General features: G+C 41.9%; 1 protein-coding gene across 1 annotated transcript; it reads left to right on the top strand.

Moving 5' to 3' along the window:
• The first annotated feature begins 4379 nt into the window (after window positions 1–4379).
• Window positions 4380–20378, top strand: LOC115153506 (ectonucleotide pyrophosphatase/phosphodiesterase family member 7). Its single transcript, XM_029699005.1, has 6 exons — window positions 4380–4895; window positions 12972–13117; window positions 13308–13940; window positions 14157–14400; window positions 19083–19200; window positions 19347–20378. Exons 1-6 carry the CDS (start codon window positions 4622–4624, stop codon window positions 19405–19407), a joined length of 1476 nt encoding a protein of 491 aa, XP_029554865.1. The 5' UTR covers window positions 4380–4621; the 3' UTR covers window positions 19408–20378.
• The last annotated feature ends 3354 nt before the right edge of the window (window positions 20379–23732 follow it).

Below are 23732 nucleotides of genomic sequence, written 5' to 3' on the forward strand. Positions count from 1 at the left end.
ATGTGAAGATGATGTGTGGCGCTACTTGCGCAAACAGTGGTTACACCAGATACTAACTGGTTTTCTGATCCACGCCCCTACCTTTATATCTGTGACCAACAGATGCATATCTGTATTCCCAGTCATGTGAAATCCATAAATTAGGGAATTTATTTAAATTGATTGATTTCCTTATATGAACAATTTCAAACAGTAAACTGTTTGAAATTGTTGCATGTTGCGTTTATAGATTTTTTTCACTGTATATATTGTTCTTTTTTGGGAGATATGGTTTACAACCTCACCTGCACACCTTTTTACCTTGATTTTATCTGCTCTGTTTGTCTTTCACTTTTTTGTTTGTATGTGGATAAATATAACTGAAACAGAAGAAAAGCTGTACAACTCTGAGATAACTGAGTGATTCGGAGGAGTAGTGAACTGTGCTGTATCTTATCTGCTCCTAGATTAGAGCCTCTATCTGAACTTGTACTGTAGACCAATGCCTTGAGGGTACAGACAACAAATCAATTGGACCGCTTTCAAACACTATGATGGACAGTTAACTAAGGCATCATAAATACTATGGCTGCATCTCAATACTTTTAACAGAGGCATCATAAATACTATGGCTGCATTTCGATCTTCTTACCTGGCTTCTAGTATCGCCCCACAATAGTATATGCATTGGTTGAAGCTCAATGTTAAATTAAAATCTCTCTACTATCATATCTAAGCCAATATGAAACCAATGTCAATGAAAATGTGCAGATCAAATTGATTAGAGGTACCGGCCTCTCGTTATGAGCTGTCCGGCCATTACCGAGAACCACATACGGTATTCTTAACAGGGTGGTTAGCATTAGGAAAAAAATAAAATTTCAATTTCTATCACTTATCACTCTCACATGCTTATTTCTGTCCGTTAAGAACCAACGATGTGCTACCTTTTTGTAGCATTTCTGACAATGCTAACATTTTTTCAGCCACATCTCAGAGTTCTAAAACCAGACCAAATCACTTGGATTGCAACAGCGCTTGTAGCTAACACCAGTCGGAGAGAAGCAAGCCACAAACAAAGCTAGCTATATTTTGCTACGGAAGGTTTGTCACTTGGCTGAAGTAATCTCTGTAAGCTGTTGGCCTTGACACTTACGTGTAGTCAGAACACAAACAAATAAGCAGAAATAAGATAGAGATCGTCCTTGGCTGCTATTGCCAGTTAGCTAGCCAATTAACGTTAGCCAGTAATGTTAGCTAGCTAGCTACAAGACAACAAGGCTGTAACATTAGCTGTTTGGACAGATCCCAATGCACTGGCACTCAATGTTGACAATATCTCCCAAATTCTTCCACGGGGGACACCTAGCTAAGTAAAGTTCATAATCAACACCAAACTTTGGGAAACTGCCACACTGATAATGTGTAACACATGCAGCGGGCATTTCTCATTTAACGTTAGCTAACGTTACGTCATACAATAGTCAACCTGCTTACAGCCCTTACCTGACGCATTTTTCTTTTTATCATCATATCCACATTTGTTCTGACTGATTAAAACACAGTGTCAAGTTACCATCCAAGTTAAAAGTTAGTCACCATCCAAGTTAAAAGTTGCCAAGGGGGTGAGGGTGCACCCAGGCTCAACAACACCAACATCATTGCTTGCACAGTCAAAAGAAAACGGCATGCTCGCTAACTTGGTTAGCAATGTGACTGTTTTCAACACATCAACTGTGTTAGACTATTTATTTTAAGAGAAATAAACATTCAATCAGTACTGAGTGAATTAACAACAACACACGCCTCCTGTATTCACCAGATTGTCCATTTAAAGAGTGAGAACATAATGCGTTCATGACAGGGTTTGTAGCATAAGCACGCACGGTGTGTGCTTATTTTCAATTATTAGGTGGGTCTTAAAAGAGCATGGTTGAGAAGCAATGGACAGGGACTTTGGAGTGTGTACTACTGCATGCGTCTTGCCAATAGTGTGTGATTATGGCCCGCAATTAGGGGCGTTCCTGCATGTAGTCATTCCACTCCAGGAATCCTTTTCCCACCCCCACCCTGTAACACACTTGATATTCTGGATTTCAAATGATTGTCTATGTGATTAAAATGTGGTTCAAAGGAAAAGGGAAATACAAGTATTATCTGAGTTTTCATGGGGTAAGAATAGTGTCTACTAGTGTCCTAACTAGCTAGCAAGCTACCTACCGGTGTCAACCCCACCTCCCACCTGCTGTGTACCAGCATCCTCCTAGCTAGCTAGCTAATTAGCTAACTAGCTAGCACACAGTGTCCTTTCCTCCAGTGCCCAACAGGCGGGGGGACAATGGACACTGTCTACCATTGTCTCTAGCTAGCTAGCTACCGGTATTGTCGCCCCCGCCTCTTCTTCTGTGGGTTTTATCAGCAGTTGGTATCCAACGTTATGGTGCATTAGCATTACCATTACTGGAGCACTGGTGTGTGAAGAATCCAATACTTTAACTTGTATGCGGTACAAATCACATTATTGTGGAAGCACCTCCTCTAAGAGTAGGAATTAGGCTGTTTGAGAAGGTTTGAATCCTAAACAACCTGCATACACATTGTTTGAAGCAATAGACACTTCACAGCTACTGTAGTAGGTGTGTGCTGGAAAACCTTTGTAAAGCATGGGTGGAGTAGGCATTGTGGTAATCGTGAATTTTCTTTCTTTTTCAGCTTCAGACCAATGAATATGTCTCACTTAAAACAAACTGTTCTTAATAATACTGTATCTGCATTGCAATACTCTTAAATGACTACCATAATACATTTTATGGCTGAATTTCGATAGTCTTACAAGGTTTCCTTTCCATGTTTCTTTTCTTTTCCACATCATAGAGGCGAATATCAACACTCATTTTAATCGGGACTGGGAGGTGGTCGCCTCTATGAGACATACTGTCCATTCTCTTTTGTGTATAGTTTTCACACCCCCTCCCAGACCCGACACACACACACACACACACAAACACACACACACACTGAAGAAATAGACCCTTCACAGCTACTGTTGTATGTGTGTGCTGGAAAAACATTTTCACGTCTCTTCTCTTTCATTTGTCCCCTCTCTTTCACAGATATGGAAACACAGAATATGTATATCTGTTTTCCAGCATAGCTCTAAAGCAACGAGGTTACAGTAAGTTGATGATTAATAAAACACATTAAACAACCTACCTTTATTTCAGGAAAATAACTTGTATCAACTTTCTCTCATTTTACAATTTAATGAAGATAGCTTACCAAAAGGATTTAGCCAATCCCTTGCAACCTGTATCACACGTACGTACACACACACACACACACACACACACACACACACACACACACACACGCATGTGCACACACGCACACACTCCATAAAAAGGCCAATGAATACACAGTTGACACATCAAACCCATAAATGTCAAACAACTCAACTTTAAATTCCTGAAAATTAAGTTTACCTCATACTGGTTTCCACTTATACGCCGGTTATAACTGATTTAAATAATACAATTATCATTGAAATGATACTTAACTTATTCTCTCTCTCTCTCCAGGGGTACATACATTACATTACATTACATTACATAAAAGGTCATACATACATTACATTTCCATATAGTAATATATGATAATGTCATACATTTGCCAAGTCAAGCATGACCAGAAAGAGAAGGAATAAGATGAAGAGAGAGGGGGAGATATACAATAGAGTGATGAGCTCAAAGATGGAGAAAAATAGCTGGAAGGAGTTGAGGATATCTGGGAGGAGGTGGGGATTACCTGGGGTGTATTCACTAGGAACCAAACAGAACCAAACAGAAAAAAACGGGGAATTTGTCCAATAAAAACTCTAGTTTTCGTTGCAAAATGTTTTCCATTTGGAGTTAACGGTTTCCATTGCAAAATGTTTTGCTGCGGTCTGCAACTACTAAATGCGACTACTAAATGCACCCCAGAAACTCCAGCAGTGAGTTCCAGTTACAGCTGACAGACTGCAGAGTTCAACAGCATCCCATGTATCATCAATGATGTACTGTCCCCACCTGGTGGGGAATAGAGGTTATTAGAAAAAAAAGGGTATCCTACTTTTGGTCATAAAAATAATTCATACATAAAAGAAGGCTATAATGACTAAACTAAAATACAACTATTCAAAAAAATAAGCACACACACACAACCTCAGATCAATTTAGATGAACCATATAACTGTAATAGTGGTGATGAGAAGATAAGACAGGAGGTAGTAGAACAAGGCCTGTATAATAAACCTCAAAAGGTGGATTTATGCTCTGATAGCGATAGGGTGAGAGAGATAAAATAATATCTTATCTCTTGCAGCATGCAGTGAGTGTGTTCTCTCTTTATCTCGCTGGGTATGAAGTGAATCAGAGTGTGATTGCACATAGTCAGTTGAAGGGTAGGAAGCTACAGGACAGAGTCTGTCAGTCAGTAGTGCTGGTGCTCAGAGTAGTGAGCTAGAGGTTAGAGTCAGACGGCTTAGAGTTGGGAGTTTTGCTTGGACTCTGGTGCGACTACAAAGTGTTTTGGACATATTGTTGGTTATTGTGGGACATATCACCATTGACTGTCTTCCTGAGGTGACCCTGTATCTTAAGGCATGCTGCTAAGGCTAGGTCTCCTCAGCCTACTGGCTCTCTCTCCCTCTCTGGCTGCCCCACACCAAGGCTCCCTCCCTGGAGTGGATTCTCCCCACAGGAGCTCCAGAAACAACAAGCTGCTGCTCATCTCATTCGATGGGTTCCGTTGGGACTATGACAGGGACGTGGACACCCCTCATTTGGACACGATGGGCCGGGACGGCGTCAGGGCTGCCTACGTCACACCCCCCTACCTCACCATCACCAGCCCCACACACTTCACCCTGCTCACAGGTAAACTATTGCCAGGGTTGGGGAGTAACGAATTACATGTAAGGGATTACAAAAAAAAGGGTAACTGTAATCCGTTATATTACCAGCAAAAATATTGTAATGAGATTACAGCAATTTTTTTTAAACTAGATGATTACATGAAGGATTACTTTTAAATTCCGAAAGGATGTTCACAAAAAAAATATTTTACACTTCTCTGTTTTGTCAATAACATTCAAATCAGCATTGAAAAAAGGCGCAAATTTAAGTTTGTTCCACCTGAGCATGTCTGATCACAAGTCAGAGGCCGCTATGATGAGACACCAAATGTGTTTGATGGATTGCAGGAAAAGAGCAGGAATAGGCTTTTGTAGGCTGCTGTACAGTCCAAACTATGTTTTCCAATGGTGCGACTGCTGTCGTCATCCAAATATTATCCAATTTCAATAAACGCTTGCAGGTAAGGATGAGAGCAGTGGTGTAGTTTACAGCGATATGGATATTACTTATTGTTGATATCTACATAGCGTAAGTGATATCTACAAAGCGCATTGACGTGAGTCACACTGCTGCTCTCTCATTTAGCTATTTGCGCCATACGGATGGATGGTGGTTGTTGTGGATGGCTGTTCAGAAATCCAAATGTGTATTTGAACCCAATAATGGTTGAATTCGAGAAGTTTAAGCTGCCTATCAATCATTGTTTTTGAAACCAGTGGACAGCCAGTGAAAAATGCACTCTTGCAACAGCTGCATAGTGCGGATCCCAGCCTATGGAATAAAAATGGGGCTTTTATTGCTGAATGTAATTCATGCTGATTAAAATAAAATCCATAGGCCTAATGGACACATGCTCAAACTCGCACACTTTTGATAGAGTTGCCACTGTACATCGATTTCTGGACTTAAAAATTATATATATTGATGTAAAGATATCATTTTATCATATCATTATATGTAGTAGTTTTGTCCCTTTAAGGCACCTGTAACCCCCCCTTGCTTACCTACGTTGAAGTACTTGTAATGTTCTTCCTGTGAAACGCATTAAACAATGCTGACGTTAATTTCTACTCCCGTCTCATGTCCTGTCCTTATATTAGTTGTTAAAGTAATACAGTGTGCTATACAACAAAACTGGCGACGAGGAAGAAACATTCTCACATTTGTGCTCATTATCTTTGACCGAAAGTCTGAGTTAAATTCATAATTTCTTCCACTGTAGAAAGACGCAAACAAAACGTGTGAAGCTAGCTAGTGAAGCTAGCTAGCTTTTGATATCACAGCAACGAGAGCCTCGAGGGATAGGAAGAGTTTCGCTGAGGGAGAAAGTGAAGTCATCGTGAGTTAAAAGACTAAAAAAAGGGTCTGGGAGTAAGGGACCATTTGAAAAGTGTAAGAAAGAAAAATAAACTGAAAATGTCTGCATTGGTTGGAAATATAGGAAAATTTTATGAATCTGTGGAACAATGGAGTTCTTGCACAGAACGTTTTGAGTACTTTTTGTTGGCAAATGGAATTAAAGCAGAAGTCGTTGTGCCAACATTTTTGACTGTTATGGGAAGAAAAACATCAATCTACTGCGCAGCCTAGTAATGCCTGAAAAACCTGGTGATAAATCATATGATGAAACTGTGACTACCTTAAAAGGACATTATTCTCCAAACCACTGATAATCGAAGAGAGATTCAGGTTTCATAAGAGAAATCAAGAGGAGGGGGAAACAATCTCTCAGTTTGTGGCTGTATTGAAACAGTTATCTGAACACTGTGAATTTGGGCGATCAATGAGCGACACTATACGTGATAGGTTAGTGTGTGGCATGAGCAGCGAGGCAATTCAGAAATGCCTTTTGACAGAGTAACTTAACATTGCAGAGAGCAATAGAAGTGAGTACATCAATGGAAATGGCAAATAAAGACTCACAACTGCTAAGTGCATCGACCCAAGTGCACAAGGTGTCTACATGGTTAAAAAACAAGGCAGGAGGTGGCAAGCAATGCTATCGCTGTGGGAAACCAGGTCACCAAGCAGAGGAGTGTTGGTGCAAAGACTTAGACAGCAGAAGTTGTGGAAAAAAGAGTCAAATCGAACGTGCATGTAAAAACAAAAAGAGACAATCAAACAAAAGTACTGATCAAAGGAAAAGGGACTTCAGGGAGTACAAAAAGAAAGTGCATAAAATGGAGCACACAGAGGATGAACAAAGTGATACCCTGTCTGAAGGGGAAGAATCTTTGCCTGTTTTGTCCATCTCAGACAATGGACACGGGTACTGGGTGACACCGCTACTGGATGGAAACGCAGTACGGATGCGAGTGGACACAGGAGCAGCCATATCTTTGCTGTCTGAGGCTGTATACCAGGAGAAACTACATCACCTCACCCTACAGCCCACAAAGATGACGCTGAAAACATACACCGGTGAGATTGTTCCAGTGAGAGGAAGCGTGATTGTTACAGTGGAGCTCAACAAACAGAAGGTAAAGCTACCACTCTATATTGTGAAAGGCAACCATCCAGCATTGCTAGGACACACATGGCTGGAAAAGATCAAACTAAACTGGCAGGAAATTCACATGGTTGCAAAAGAGGACACAAACCTACAAGGGATATTGAGGAAACAAGCGGATGTGTTCAAATGAGAACTTGGCAGTATGAAGGACATAACAGTTAAACTGCCCGTGAAACCAGACAGCAAGCCAAAATGCTTCAAAGCTAGACCTGTCCCATACGCCTTAAAACCAAAAGTTGAAATTGAGCTAAACAGACTAGTCGAGAGTGGAGTATTGGATCCAATGAATGTTAGTGAATGGGCTACACCCTCTGTTCCAGTCATAAAAAAAGATGGATCACTCAGACTCAGTGGTGATTTCAAAGTCACCATTAACCCAGTCTTGGCTGCTGAAAAATATTGACTACCCCTTATTGACAACCTCTTTTCTGGTTTAGCTGGAGGACAAATATTCAGTAAGATAGGCCTGACATAAGTCTATCTACAGATGCATGTGGACCAAGAGTCACAAGAACTGTTGATCATGGTGACTCACAAAGGACTGTACAGGTACCGGAGGCTTCCTTTTGGAATCACCTCAGCTCTGGCCTTGTTTCAGAGAGCTATGGACCAGATACTGAGCAGGCTTACTGGGGTCCAATGTTACCTAGATGATCTACTCATCACCAGCAAAGACGAGTAGGAGCACGTGAGAAACCTGAACACTACACTACAGAGATTGGAGGAGTATGGTCTGAGGGTCCGGAAGGACAAATGCGAGTTTTTCCAGCCCTTTGTTGAGTACCTGGGCCACGTCATCGACAGTTCGGGGCTCCACAAGGTGCCATCGAAGGTGAAGGTCGTTGCAGAAACTCCACCCCCACAGAACGTGAGTCAGCTGAGATCATTCTTAGGACTACTGACATACTACGCAAAGTTTGTGCCAAACCTAGCTAACATGTTAAAGCCACTGCATGAACTTTTGAACAAAACCAAACAGTGGAAGTGGACAGACAGATGTGAGGAGGCCTTCAAGTGAAAACAGCCTTAGCTCAGTCAGAGGTCCTAACCCACTTCAACCCCAACTTTCCATTACAGTTGGCATGTGATGCATCGCCTTATGGCGTTGGTGCTGTTGTCTCACAAATCATGCCATCAGGTGAAGACAGGCCAATTGCTTTCGCATCATGGACCTTAAGTAAAGCCGAGAGCAATTATGCACAGATAAAGCGTGAAGCACTCGCCATTGTGTTTGGAGTTAAGATATTTCATCAGTTTCTGTTTGGCCAACGATTCCCACTGCTGACGGACCATAGACCCCTCACCTCTGTCTTTGGTCCCCACACCGGCATTCCGTCGATTGCAGCCAGCCGCATGCAGCGATGGGCATTATTGTTATCTGCTCACCAGTACGATATCAAGAACAGAAGGTCTGAGCAGCACTGCAATGCAGACAGCCTCTCAAGGCTTTCCTTACCTGTCGCACATACTGAGCACTCCCAAACTGAAATCTACTACTTCAAGGAAGTGACGAATGCCCCAGTTACATCTGTCGAGGTAAAAACGTTCACCCACACTGATCCAGTGATGTCTGAGGTCGTGGACATTGTCACTCGTGGAAAAGAAGCTATCGGACAGCCTACAACCTTACCTAGTGAGGAGAAACCAGCTCACAGTTCAGTTTGGATGCTTGCTATGGGGTTTTCGAGTCATCATACCGCCGCCACTGAGAAGGCAGGTGCTTGAAGAACTCCATTCAGGGCACTGTGGCATGGTGAAAATGAAGGAGCTACTTTTGGTGGCCAGGTTTGGACGCACCTATCGAAGACAAGGTCAAGTCATGTTCTGCATGTCAAAAGATGAGGAACATGCCTCAGCTAGCGCCACTACACCCATGAGACTTCCCAGAGGAGCCGCGAGTCCACATAGACTATGCAGACCCACTGAAGGATCGTATGTTCTTAGTCGTTGTTGACGCACACAGCAAATGGCCTGAGGTCACAGTGATGAAGAGCACCTCAGCAGAGAGAACCATCGAAGAGCTACGGTTAATCTTCAGTCACTTCGGCTTGCCAATGCAATTCGTTAGCGATAATGGCCCCCAACTGGCCAAGGCTGTCCTCTCGTGCCACTTCTATAACAAGTTTATGTGGTAAATCTGTTGAGGTTTCCGTCTCCCCGGTTGCCGTATGCGGTAATTGACAGGTCCCATCTTCTCGACCACCTCGTATGGTACGTGCCATGTTGCCAGGAACTTACTTTCGGCCATTGTGGAGAAAGAGTGTCTAGCGGTGAAGTGGGCGCTAAACACTCAAGTATTACCTGTTGGGTACCCACTTCACCCTGGTCACGGACCATGCTCCCCTGGTCTGTAAGGACGCAAAGGTCAGCCACAGCAGGTCAGCCACCAGGGGGAAACTCGTCGAGGCCTGGTGACAGACGGAGTATACATCTGCTGGACGTGCCAGGTCTCGACGGGCTCTCCACCCAGGACTAATTGGGGCTGATTGGGGAGTTGGTGAGTAATCAGCTTGTACAGCTCACCAGCTGCACAAGCCCCATAAAACTGCCAGAAGGGCAGCACACAGGGGAGGACTGGGGGAACTGAGGTGACTTCCATATAGTTGGAGACGGTTACTGGAGCTAAGACGAGGGAGTTGAGTTTGTGTGCCCGACAGGATACAGGATACATCCCGGAGAGGGTCTCATGGGGGAGACCTTTTCTTTTGATTTATTATTGAATAAACACCCTTGAAACCAAGCTAATCATACTCTGTCTGTGTCTGATCTGTGTAAACGTCTTGACCAAACCCCCTGGTCTGCCACAGTTGGCGTAACAGTTTAGCTACCATCAAAAGTCTACTATCAAAATTGGAAACAATGTTTCATTTTTAAGATTTGCTGCCAGGACGAAATATAACGCTTCTACATGGAGCATGTGCGTGCACCATCGAGACCCGCAAGCAACTTCTTCACAACCCTGGGGTGTATTCCTTACGTAAACCGTTTACCATTTAAGAACCAAATGGAAGCAAACAGAGCAAAACAAGAGTTTCTATTGGACAAATTCAGGTAGGTCACCTCCACGTTTCATTCTGTTTGCTTCCGTTTAAGAAACGTTTTGTAACAGAATCGTTTGATTGAAATCACTCCCAAACGTATATTAAAACATGGGCTTTACAATTGCTTGTAACCACTGTCTGCAACATTTTATCAACATAGAAGTCCAAAAGTAACACCCTGATAAAAAATAATTTGGTCTAAAATAGTGTAGCAACAAGTCTTAACAGATGTTTGACTCATGGATTGTTCTACTACAGGTGACAGCCCTGAAAAAAACACAGGGAAGCATTGTCTATAGCCCAATTAAGCCAGTAGCCTGATAGGCCTAGAGCAAGTCTACCCAAATCACCTAAACATAAACACACAATTATTTTCTAAGCCAAAACCAATTGCTGAATGGCTTCTTATTCGGGTAAAATAGGCATTGTGGTGATGTGCCTGTGAACTGTTCCTGCTCCTGAACAAGGCAGTTCCTAGGCCATCATTCCTAGGCCATCATTGAAAATAAGAATTTGTTCTTAACTGACTTGCCTAGTAAAATAAATATAAAACATTAAGAACCCCTGCTCTTTCCATGATATAGACTGACCAGGTGAAAGTTATGATCCCTTATTGATGTCACTTGTTAAATCCACTTCAATCAGTGTAGCTGAAGGGAAGGAGACAGGTTAAAGAAGGATTTTTAAATGTTGAGACAATTGAGACATGGATTGTGTAGGTGTGCCATTGAGAATGAATGGGCAAGACAACAGTGCCTTTGAACGAGGTATGTGTCAAGAACTGCAACTCCAACTTTCCAGTGTCTATCAAGAATAGGACATCCAACCAACAACTCTCGGACGCATTGGAGTCAACATAGGCCAGCATCAATGTTCCCTCTAAGCTGCGCATGGACATGCAGCTCCCCTCTGACTGCTGTGCAGAAGAAATATGAGCCTGTGCAGAGAAGCACGAGATTGAAATTCACTCAACTTTCTACAGTTTTCCCCTTTAGTCAACACTGTCAACATTTCGCTCTACTGTTGGAATTGTGATCAAATCAATGCAATATTAGCCACTTTCAATGTAATATACTGAAACAAAACAAACTATGCAAGATTTTGTATGCAAAACTAACTGTGCAAGAGATTTTCTTGTAGGCAGAGCGCATTGGAGTAGGATTCCATTGCATTGAAAGGCATGACTCATGCTTGTACTCTAAATTGGAATAGGATTCTATTGCATTGACAAGCACGACTCAGGGTAGTATTCTACACAGACCAGTACTCTACACAGACCAGTGCGCCATAACCAATCAGAGCTGCAGTCGGCCTATTTGCAGATAGTCATTGCCATATATGGATCTGTGCCATTCACTTTGAACTGGACTGTGTTTAGGCTACAGTATGAGCTGTCACAAGTAGATGCGCTTGTTTTGAGATCAAAGTGAGAGCTGCATGTAACCACGTGTGCACATTTGTTCATATTCTTTGCTAGTTAGTGAGTTATTAGCTCAGTTATAGATAATTTCTAGTCAACAATTGGGGAGTGGTTGCTTCAAACGAGCACAAAATGTGGATCCATCTTTGAAAAGCGAGTCAGGTAAAGAGCTTTTTTATGTCTTAAAGGGGAATTTGTTTTATTTTAAGACAGCCTTGAATAAGCTAAGTAGCCAATAGGCAGAACATAATTTGTCTGATTTTCTGTAATAATGGTATGTGAATAACAATGAATTTTATTTTGTACAGTGGTTTCTTGCATCAGACAACATTTTTAGTCACCTCCTTGACTGAAGGACAAGTGGATAAACAGGTTAATTTCAATCCCTGCAGGTTTTTTTTTTTCAAAAGTCTCATAGAATGTTAGTGTTGAACACCACACATTGGCTGCTACTGTAGGCTGAATGATAGAACATATATTTCCATGTTAAAATGTTATGTGATGCGTTTTTCTCCATTGTTTTTGATGGTAGTCCACTCTGGTACACCTACATTATGATCAAATAGCCACAGTAGCCTACTTGTAACTTAAAGGGGGTAGCCTCAGTGGTCACAGTAAAAAGGTCCGGAAGTTGCAGAAAATGTTATTACTTTTCAAGTTTACGCTCAGCATACCTGAAATGTTCTTTGTGCCAAAACAAATTTGAGGGAATATTGGCCAGCGTCCCTGTGGAACGCTCTTGACACCTTGTAGAGTCCATGCCCCAACGAATTTAGGCTGTTCTGAGGGCAAAAGGGATGGAGCTCAATATTAGGAAGATGTTTCGAATGTTTGGTGTACCAAGTGTAAAATATTGCTAAAGCAAGTTAACATTCTGTTTTTAAGACATTATGATATAACAAATGCCAGAGTCTGATTACTATTAGGCTATAATTTACTTTGTGACAGACACCATTCTGCAACCCATCCGGCTCCAGAAGAGATGAATGAGTGTCCATGGTCCTATTGGCCTATTATAAGCCAACAAGACAATGGAGGTCTATCAACACCACATTCACAGCCCCACTTATAAGGTCTCTAACCATGGAACTGCCTCCTGCTTGTTGCTTGTCTCTGTTCCTCAGGTCGGTACATAGAGAACCATGGAGTGATCCACAATATTTGGTTCAACACTACGACCCAGGAGAAGAAACAGTACTACATGACCCAGTTTGTGGATTCCTACTGGGACAACGGGAGTCTGCCCATCTGGATAACAGCGCAGAGACAAGTGGGTGCAACACACACAAACACACACACACAAATAATATCACTCTCTCTCTCTCTCTCTCTCTCTCTCATACCTTTCTTAATTCCTTCCACATCCCTTGGTGGGTCTGAAGCTACTGTATAATTGTAATGTATTACAGCTCCGTTATAAATAAAGTTAGAATCATTTTCACCCTTCCTCTGCCATGCAGGGTCTGAAGGCAGGCTCCCTCCACTTCCCCGGCACGGCCGCCACCTACAAAGGTGAGAGAGTAAAGGTCAGCCAGGTGGAACCTCGTTTCTATGAGCACAACAATGAGACGGACTGGAGGATCAATATCGACAAGGTGATTGGTCAGTGGTTCTCCAAGGAGGACCTAGACTTTGTGTCTTTGTACTTCGGTGAACCAGATGCAACGGGACACAAGTATGGACCAGATTCCCCGGAGCGCCGGGAGATGGTCCAACAAGTGGACCGGACCGTGGGATACATCCGTGACACCACCCGGAATCACGGCCTCTCCGATCGGCTCAACATCATTATCACTGCTGATCACGGAATGACCACTGTGCTCCGGAATGGCCTGGTCGACGAGATCATCCTGTCCAAGATTCCAGGATTTGACTTCCGGGATATCAAGTTCCAACTGGTGGATTATGGACCATCAGGAATGCTTCTTCCCAAAGAGGGAATGCTGGAGAAGGTGTACCAGGCCCTGAAAGGGGGCCACCCTCACCTGCATGTGTATAAGAAGGAGGACATGCCTGGTAGGCTTCACTATAGTAACCACCCTCGCCTCCTGCCCCTGATTCTCTTCGCTGATCAAGGATATGTCATCAATGGCGTGAGTGTGCCGAAACAGTGTCCTAACAGTACTATATTGTTGTTCTTTATACACTCTACTCAGGAGATGGGCGTACTTTTTCCAGATCAGGTCATGTGGTCAGAACAAACTCTCTTCATACTGTCTTGATGGCATGCATTGAAGTTCTGTTACCAAAAACCATTGCAATCTCTGCACTAAAACCCTATAAGCACTCTTTCATTATCATCTGTACAGTTTTTCCCAGTCCAGTACAACAAGGGAGAGCACGGCTATGATAACCAGATGATGGACATGAAGCCGTTCTTCAGAGCTGCGGGGCCTGACTTCCAGAAGAACCTGGCTGTGGGACCCTTTGAGACGGTCAATGTGTACCCGCTGATGTGCCACCTCCTGGGCATCAAACCGGAGGTCAACGATGGGTCCCTGGAGGTCACCCGCCAGATGCTGGTTCCCAAGAAGGACCAGGGATCCTATGAGAGTAAGCCTTTTAGTTTATAATTTATTGACAGAATATTTATGTGCAGAACAACATAGGATATTCAAAACATGAATGCTGCTTGGACAGAATTATAAACTTTTCCTATTCCCCATTAAGTGGGTTTACCAATGGAATTACATAACTCTTTTGTACTTTTGGCTTCATAATAGAGAAACATATTTTGATCACATTTTCACAGGGGTCGTTGAATGGAGACCAAGGCGCAGCGTGTATTGTGCTCATTCTTAGATTTTAATGAAAACACTTCAGCAACAAAACGACCAACAACAGTCCCGTCAGGTACACTAGACTAAACGGAAACAACCACCCACAAAACCCCATGAAAAACAGGCAGCCTAAGTATGGCCTCCAATCAGAGACAATGATAGACAGCTGCTTCTGATTGGAAACCATACCTGGCCACAACATAGAAAATGAGAACATAGAATGAAACTCTAGACCACCCACATAGAAAACAGAAAACCCAAAACACATAGACAAAACACCCTCCTGTCACGCCCTGACCAATCTACTAGGGAAAAATGACCTCATACCAGGGTCAGGACGTGACACACATGAAAGTGAGCTTTTATTTGTCATCATGTCACGGTTGTCGTAAGGAGAGGACCAAAACGCAGCAGGGACATGTATACTCATCTTCTTTATTGACGGGAAAAGAAGGGAAAAACCAAACAAACACGTATACAAAAATAACAAAACGATGAACGACAAAATAACAGTCTTGAAGGCAACACAGCAATCCAAGAACAATCTCCCACAAACACTTAACCCAACACATACCCATATATAGGACTCTCAATCAGAGGCAACTAGAAAACAACTGCCTCCAATTGAGAGTCCAACCCCAATCAACTAGACATAGAAATACAACAGACTAGAAACCACAGAAATACAAACATAAAACATAACCCCAAAAAACTCGGAACTAACTAAACAAACACCCTACTAAATAAATCACCATCCCGAACCACATAAACAAAATACCCTCTGCCACGTCCTGACCAAACTACAATAACAAATAACCCTTATACTGGTCAATAATAACCCTTATACTGGTCAGGACAACTGTTAACAGGTTAGTAATCAATATTCAACCACAAACAGCTTAAATGTTGAGGAAATGAATTTAAGCTTGACCAAGGACAGAATCATAAGCTGTCTTTTTCTTACACCCCATTGCTCAAGTTTACCCAGGGAATTATATGGCCCTTATCTCACGTTGTTGAACCTTTGCCTTTATAGGGAAACATGTTTTGAATAGATCAGGACATCAGTAAGATCTACCAAAATGCCTATCCCATGATAACAATCTTTCCAAGGCTAGTTCTAAACCTTGAACCCGTGCAGATGTATCTGATAAACTATATAACATATTCTGATAATAAATGTTGCAGATCCATATCTTGTTTTATGCCTTGATATGAGAACGTAATCTAACAGGATGATCGCCATGTGATTGTGTCCTACACAGCAAATTCCCCAGTGTTAAATTAACACTAAAGTGTGGACCAATATAGACACTATTGAATTAGCACACTGATTTGTGTAAAGCTTTTTTGCATATTTCCCAGAGTGCTTTGGTTTTCATGAGAATTATAGAGTTACCACATGACTGAATTTGTTAGTGACAGAGACATCCTTGTTGCATACATCCAATTTAGTCCTATGTACTTTACCAAGTGAGATTCTGAGTGAATATGTTATCATTTAAGGTCCCGAACAGACATTCTGATTCCCATCTAAAATAGGCTTTTGAGTGGCTAAAATATTATAATATTTTTTGGGGGATAAAAATGCTCAAAGTTAAATTAAAAAAAATATTATCTCATGGCTTTCCTTCTAATTACCAGGAAGTTTGAGAAGACAGACTGAGTGGGCGGGGAACTTATATTCATGAGCTCACCTTAACTGACAGCTCTTTGACTGACAGCTCAACAAACTTGGATGCAGTGAGCAGTGTTGCACTAAAATCATCTCAAGCTAATTTGGTGATACACAAAGCAACTCAAACAACATTGAAATTGCATCACTAACCAGGTTTCCAGTCCTACCTTTTCTCACCAATTGGTAGTTACAGTCTTGTCCCATCACTGCAACTCCCGTATGGACTTAGGAGAGGCAAAGGTCGAGAGCCATGTGTCCTCTGAAACACAATCCTGCCAAGCCGCACTGCTTGCTTAACCCAGAAGCCAGCCGCACCAATGTGTCAGAGGAAACACCGTACAACTGGTGCCTGTAGTCAGCGTACATGCACCCGGCCCACAACAAGGAGTCGCAGAGGGCGATGGAACAAGGACATCCCGGCCTGCCAAATCCTCCCCTAACCCAGACAACACTGGGTCAATTGTGCGCTGCCTCATGGGTCTCCTGGTCACAGCCAGCTGCGACACAGCCTGGGATCAAACCTGGGTCTGTAGTGACACCTCTAGCACTGCAATGCAGTGCCTTAGACCGCTGCGCCACTCCGCAGGCCCTCCATACAACATTTTTATGCAAGTAAAGTACATGTTAAATAAAAAATGTCCTGACAGGCATCAAAACAAATCAAAGTTTATTTGTCACGTGCGCCGAATACAACAGGTGTAGACCTTACAGTGAAATGCTTACTGACAGGCTCTAACCAATAGTGCAAAAAAGGTATTAGGTGAACAATAGGTAAGTAAAGAAATAAAAACAACAGTAAAAAGACAGTGAAAAAACAGTAGTGAGGCTATACAGTAGCGAGGCTATAAAAGTAGCGAGGCTACATACAGACACCGGTTAGTCAGGCTGATTGAGGTAGTATGTACATATTGATATGGTTAAAGTGACTATGCATATATGATGAACAGAGAGTAGCAGTAGCGTAAAGAGGGGGTGGTGGGTGGCAGGACACAATGTGGTGGGTGGCAGGACTCAAATCAATGGTGCCAACTATACAGACTTTTTGGGATATAAAAAAGGATTTTATCTAACAAAACGACACTACATGTTATCTCTGGGATGTGTTAACATGTCAACAACTTCTGAGTTTTTCAACGCCCCCCACCTTTTGTTCCATGCTGGCTGAAGACCTAGCTAGCCACTAACTAGCTAACACCAGGCACAAATGAATAGTGCCATAGATGAATAGCCTAAACTTTTAGTTATATTTGTTGACACCCCACAGTCAAGTTTTGGCACCAGTCGAGTAGCTATTTAGCTATATAAACCATGCCCCTCCGCAAACGCACCTTCTCCAATGTTGGTTACAAGGCAATACTTATTTACACTAGGTAAGAAAATATCATGATGCTTTTGGTGTAATACAGTTAGAATTAGGGTGATGTCACCCTATCCCCTTAATAATCCAGTCTCCTGAATCCAACTGATTGACATGGGGGAGGGGACCAGTAACTATGATCAAACTTTATCAATAAGAATTTGTTCTTAACTGACTTGCCTAGTTAAATAAAGGTAAAACAAACAAAAAAATTACTTTATCAATGTAGAAGCAACAGTAATTTTTCTTACTTTGGTCATCATACTTTGATCTAGTATCATCTGAATGTCCAATTTTATGAAAAACATGATTTTGACCGTTCATGACCTTTAAAAAGACCCTGCTGCTTGGTCAACCCAGAAGGAAACCAATTAAAAACCCAGTTAATGGTTACATTATTAAATGAACCCATGTTTGGGTAATCTGAACAACCCAACATGTTGGGTTATTCACACAACCTGTCACATTATGCTGGCTTGCAAAGCTATGTGTAATTCCTATTGATATCAAGCCATATTGGGAATTTTTTATCACCCACAACCACATTCAGAATGACCGCCAGGGTAGGGAAAACTGAAATCTGAGAGTACCTAAAGCATATATACTGGATCAACCTTTTCAGTAAAGGGTGAATTAAATAAAAGTAACATATTGGATTAGTTAAGAAAATGTATGTCATTTATATTTGAGAAGCATAAGATTGATTGATTGATTAATGTAAATGAAAAAACGTAGACATTGAAACAGATCATTCATAAAAACAACCTGCGATAGAGCATTTTGTGAAGTCTGATAATGATGGGCTTGATTTTGGTTTAGCTCTGGTTATTAACACCAACACTGGAGTTATTTTACACCCAAAGAGTGTTCGTTCAATATTTACAGAATTCATTGTTATGTTTTAGAGCATAGACCCTTAAAATGAGGCCTTATGAAATATGTATTGTGTTTAATAATACAATTTGAATGATAACATTATCTTGGGATCTCACTTGGTGAAGTCCACAGGATTGAAAATGGTTGAATGCAAGAACCATGTCTCTGTCACTAACAAATATAATCATGGGGGGTAACTCTAAAATTCTCTCAAAAGGTTTGGCACTCTGGGAAATAAAGCTTTACACCAAGGAGTGTGTTAACTTTTCAGTGTCTATACGGGTTCACAATTTCAGTGTTCATTTAACACTGAGAATTTGCTGTGTATCAACAAACAGATTGTAGCACAACTTGTCGTAAAGACTCTGAAATTACAAAAGGTTCAAGTTTGTGTTTGTCTTTGTGTGCGTGTGAGCAGGCGTGTGTGCGTGCGCACGTGTGTCCAGTGGTACACACTCAGAATACACCCCACTGCATTCAGTCCTGCTTCTCCTGGTAGTACACTGCACTATGATAGTCTAATTTATTTGTAAATGTTTTCTAGACAGGGACATCCAGTGGGATGTCTTCATCGGCCTGTCATCGGTCGCTGGTATATTAGCTCTGGTGTTTGTTGTCACCACAGCTCATGCCATGTTGAAAAGGACTAAAATGGACAGGAGGTAGGCTACATTTGAATGTCCTTCTCAGAGTACAAGACTTTTTATTGTATTATTTTCTATTGTAATCTGTCTCAGCAACATCTTTACATGACTATCACACGTCTGTAGTACTGACTACTATCATGCCCTCTCACTTTCTGTTACAGATCTGAAGTCACCCACGAGGATCTCAATGAAAAAGAGTCCGATAAACAAACCTCCTTTTGAAAACCATTGCCTTTGTGGGCAGTCATTTGTTTAACAAGTTATTGGGCTTCTCTGTGATTTGAGTGCTAATATCCTAGTTTAACCAAATATAAATCTGTATCAGTGTATCAGGGATACCAACACCCTAACTCTAACCCTAGCTCTAACCCTGGCTTCATGTCCACACTCGGTTCAACCCTACAGTATGTTATAAAACCAATAACAAGCTTATTGATTTTGCTGCACTCGTTATGTCTAGGGGTCTTAGGCCTACATGGTCTGTAACCTGGTAGCTACATGGTCTGTAACCTGATTTTATGTGTGCATAAATGTGAGAGGTATGCGTATGCGACCAAGTACCGGATGCATGTACGCAGAAGACAGCAACCTTAACTTGGAGCTTTACAGTAGAGCTATGCAAACACCACAATCGAGTTCCTTTGAACACTGAGTTAAATGGGGAACACTGCAGCATAGTTAAATATTTAACACTTTCAAAAGTGTTATTTTAACACCAGTACAGTGGACTGTTCACTGAAAATAGTGTATGTTTTACACTTTCAGAGTTAAAGGTACACCATTGATTTTACTGTGCAGCTGCCCAATCAGATTATTGTTATTTCTAAATGATGACCGAAATACAGTACTGTATATACAAAAATAAACCAAAGGCCACATTGCCACCAAGAAAAAAAACCTGCAGCCTCCCAAGTCTGCAAGCTTACACACTAATCTCCCCTACAAAGGCAAAATGCAGTAACTACCCTTTTGGTCAAAATTGAGTTAAGACTGAAATCAGGCTCTGTAGCATCTGTATTTTATTCTTGTGACAATGTGTCCTGGTTCAATTTTGTTCAGTCAGAGAAAATGGAATGTGAAATTTGCAGTAACTGCAGAATACAAGTAGAAACCAAGGCAAACAGCAGTAACTAAAGTTACTGCACTTTGGCTTAGTTCCAGCATGTTTTGACTGCAGTAACTACACTACCGTTCAAAAGTTTGGGGTCACTTAGAAATGTCCTTGTTTTTGAATTTTCTTGTCCATTACATTTTTTTGTCCATTAAAATAACATCAAATTGATCCGAAATACAGACTAGACATTGTTAATGTTGTAAATGACTACTGTAGCTGGAAATGGCAGATTTTGTTTTTTTAGGGAATATCTACATAGGCGTAAAGAGGCCCACTATCAGCAACCATCACTTCTGTGTTCCAATGGCACGTTGTGTTAGCTAATCCAAGTTTATCATTTTAAAAGGCAAATTGATCATTAGAAACCCCTTTTACAAATATGTTGGCACAGCTGAAAACTGTTGTCCTGATTGAAGAAGCAATAAACTGTCCTCCTTTAGACTAGTTGAGTATCTGGAGCATCAGCATTTGTGGGTTCGATTACAGGCTCAAAATGGCCAGAAACAAAGAACTTTCTTCTGAAGCTCGTCAGTCTATTCTTGTTATGAGAAAGGAAGGCTATTCCATGTGAGAAATTGCCAAGAAACTGGAGATCTCGTACAACTCTGTGTACTACTCCCTTCACAGAACAGCGCAAACTGGCTCTAACCAGAATGGAAAGAGGAGTGGGAGGCCCCGGCTACACAACTGAGCAAGAGGATAAGTACATTAGAGTGTCTAGTTTGAGAAACTTTTTTTTTTTTTTTAAACATGTTATCTTTTTCACTTCACCAATTTGGACTATGTTGTGTATGTCCATTACATGAAATCCAATAAAAATCTATTTAAATCACAGGTTGTAATGCAACAAAATAGGAAAAATGCCAAGGGGGTGAATACTTTTGCAAGGCACTGTATATATATATATATATTTTTGCAAACGTATTAAAAATAAACTAAATATCACATTTACATAAGTATTAAGATCCTTTACTCAATACCTTGTTGAAGCACCTTTGGCAGCAATTACAGCCTCAAGTCATCTTGGGTATGGCGCTACAAACTTTGCACACCTGTATTTGGGGAGTTTCTCCCATTCTCTGCATGTCCTCTCAAACTCTGTCAGGTTGGATGGGTAGCGTCGCTGCACAGCTATTTATAGGTCATGTCCGAGCTCTGGCTGGGCCACTCAAGGACATTCAGAGACATGTCCCGAAGCCACTCCTGCATTGTATTGGCTGTGTGCTTAGGGTCATTGTCCTGTTGGAAGGTGAACCTTCACTCTGGAGCAGGTTTTCATCAAGAATCTCTCTGTATTTTGCTCCGTTCATCGTTGCCTCGATCCTGACTAATCTACCAGTCCCTGCGGCTGAAAAACATCCCCACAGCATGTTGCTTCCACCACCATGCTTCACCGTAGGGATGGTGCCAGGTTTCCTCCAGACGTGACGCTTGGCATTCAGGCCAAATAGTTAAATCTTGGTTTCATCAGACCAGCGAATCTTGTTTCTCATGGCCTGAGAATCCTTTAGGTGCCTTTTGGCAAACTCCAAGTGGGCAGTCATGTGCCTTATTACTGAGGAGTGGCTTCCGTCTGGCCACTCAACCATAAAGGCCTGATTGGTGGAGTGCTGCAGAGATGGTTGTCCATCTGGAAGGTTCTCCCATCTCCACAGAGGAACTCTGGAGTTCTAAGGCCCTTCTCCCCCGATTGCTCAGTTTGGCCGGGTGACCAGCTCTAGGAGGAGTCTTGGTGGTTCCAAACTTCTTCCATTTAAGAATGATGGAGGCCGCTGTGTTTTGGGGACCTTCAATGCTGCAGAAATGTTTTGATACCCTTTCCCAGATCTGTGCCTTGACACAATCCTGTCTCGGAGCTCTACGGACAATTCCTTTGACCTCGTGCCTTGGTTTTTGGTCTGACATGCATTGTCAACTTTGCGACCTTATAAAGACAGGTGTGTGCCTTTCCAAATCATGTCCAATCAATTGAATTTACCACAGGTGCACTCCGATCAAGTTGTAGAAACATCTCAAGGATGATCAAGCTCAATTTCGAGCCTCATAGCAAAGGGTCTGAATACTTATGTAAATAAGGTATTTCTGTTTTTTAATTTTAAGAGATGTGCAAACATTTCTAAAAACCTGTTTTTGCTTTTTTTTATGGGGTATTGTATGTAGATTGATAAAATTGAAAGGTTGAATCCATTTTAGAATAAGGCTGTAATGTAACAAAATGTGGAAAAAGTCAAGGGGTCTGAATACTTTCTGAATGCGCTGTGTACAATATTTCAGTAAGTGTTTAACTGATTATGTGTCAGTGTATGCGGCCGAGTTGATGGCCATGATTATAGGTTTGAGATGAGTGTAGGAGGTGAAACCACTGAGTGGTGATCTGCTCTGATTCGGCTGCAGTGTTTATTAGTGTGAAGACGGGAAGGTTGGAAAGGGGAGACTTGTTTGTGGGGATGATGGTGCTGTTAATGGAATTGGAGTGGTAAGCTTTTGCTGGGTTCCCACCCATGTGGGTGTAGAGGGTAATGAGAAGGCCGACGTGGTGGCTGAGTGTGCTGTGATGAGAGAGGGGGTAGATATTCAGGTCCCGCTGGGCCGCAGGGAAGTCAAGTCCTCGATCGGGGCAAAAGGGCTTGAGCTTTGGCAAAGGGAGTGGGATGCTAGTAGTAAGAGGAGGCAATTTTATTGTGCGCATCGGTCAGTAAAGGAAGAGGTGGGGAGTATGGGATGTAAGAGAGAGGAAGTTGTATGGAGTAGACTACAGTTTGAGCACACAGGATTGAATGCCACTTTGTGGATGATGGGGAGACATGAAACAGGTCTGTGTGATGAGTGTTTAGTGGAGGAAACAGTGGAGCATGTGTTGATATTTTGTGAACTGTATGACGTAGATATATAAAAAATTGTCAGACTAGAGTCACCCAAGTCATAGACTGTTCTCTCTACTACCGCATGGCAAGCGGGACCAGAACGCCCAAGTCTAGGTCCAAAAGGCTCCTTAACAGCTTCTACCTACAAGCCATAAGACTGCTGAACAATTCATCCAATGGACATTTTTTTAACACTATTTTCTTAAAACTGCATTGTTGGTTAATGGCTTGTAAGTAAGCATTTCACAGTAAGGTCTAAACCTGTCGTATTCGGTGCATGTGACAAATACAATTTTATTTGAGATGCTGAGAGATTGTGTGAAAGGGTCAGAGTGACTGGATAGGGTTGGGTTTTGGGTGGTATAGTGGGGGGGGGGGGGAGCGGTGTCTAGGGCTCTATTTCACTTTCTTAAAGGAACAGGACCAATGCCACTGTACATTCAATTATGTGAACCCTTTGGAATTACCTGGATTTCTGCATAAATTGGTCATCAAATTTGAGCTGATCTTCATCTAAGGCACACCAATAGACACACATAGTGTGCTTAAACTAATAACACACAGACTAT

The sequence above is a fragment of the Salmo trutta genome, chromosome 18 (assembly GCF_901001165.1).
Source record: "Salmo trutta chromosome 18, fSalTru1.1, whole genome shotgun sequence".
Lineage (NCBI taxonomy): Eukaryota > Metazoa > Chordata > Actinopteri > Salmoniformes > Salmonidae > Salmo > Salmo trutta.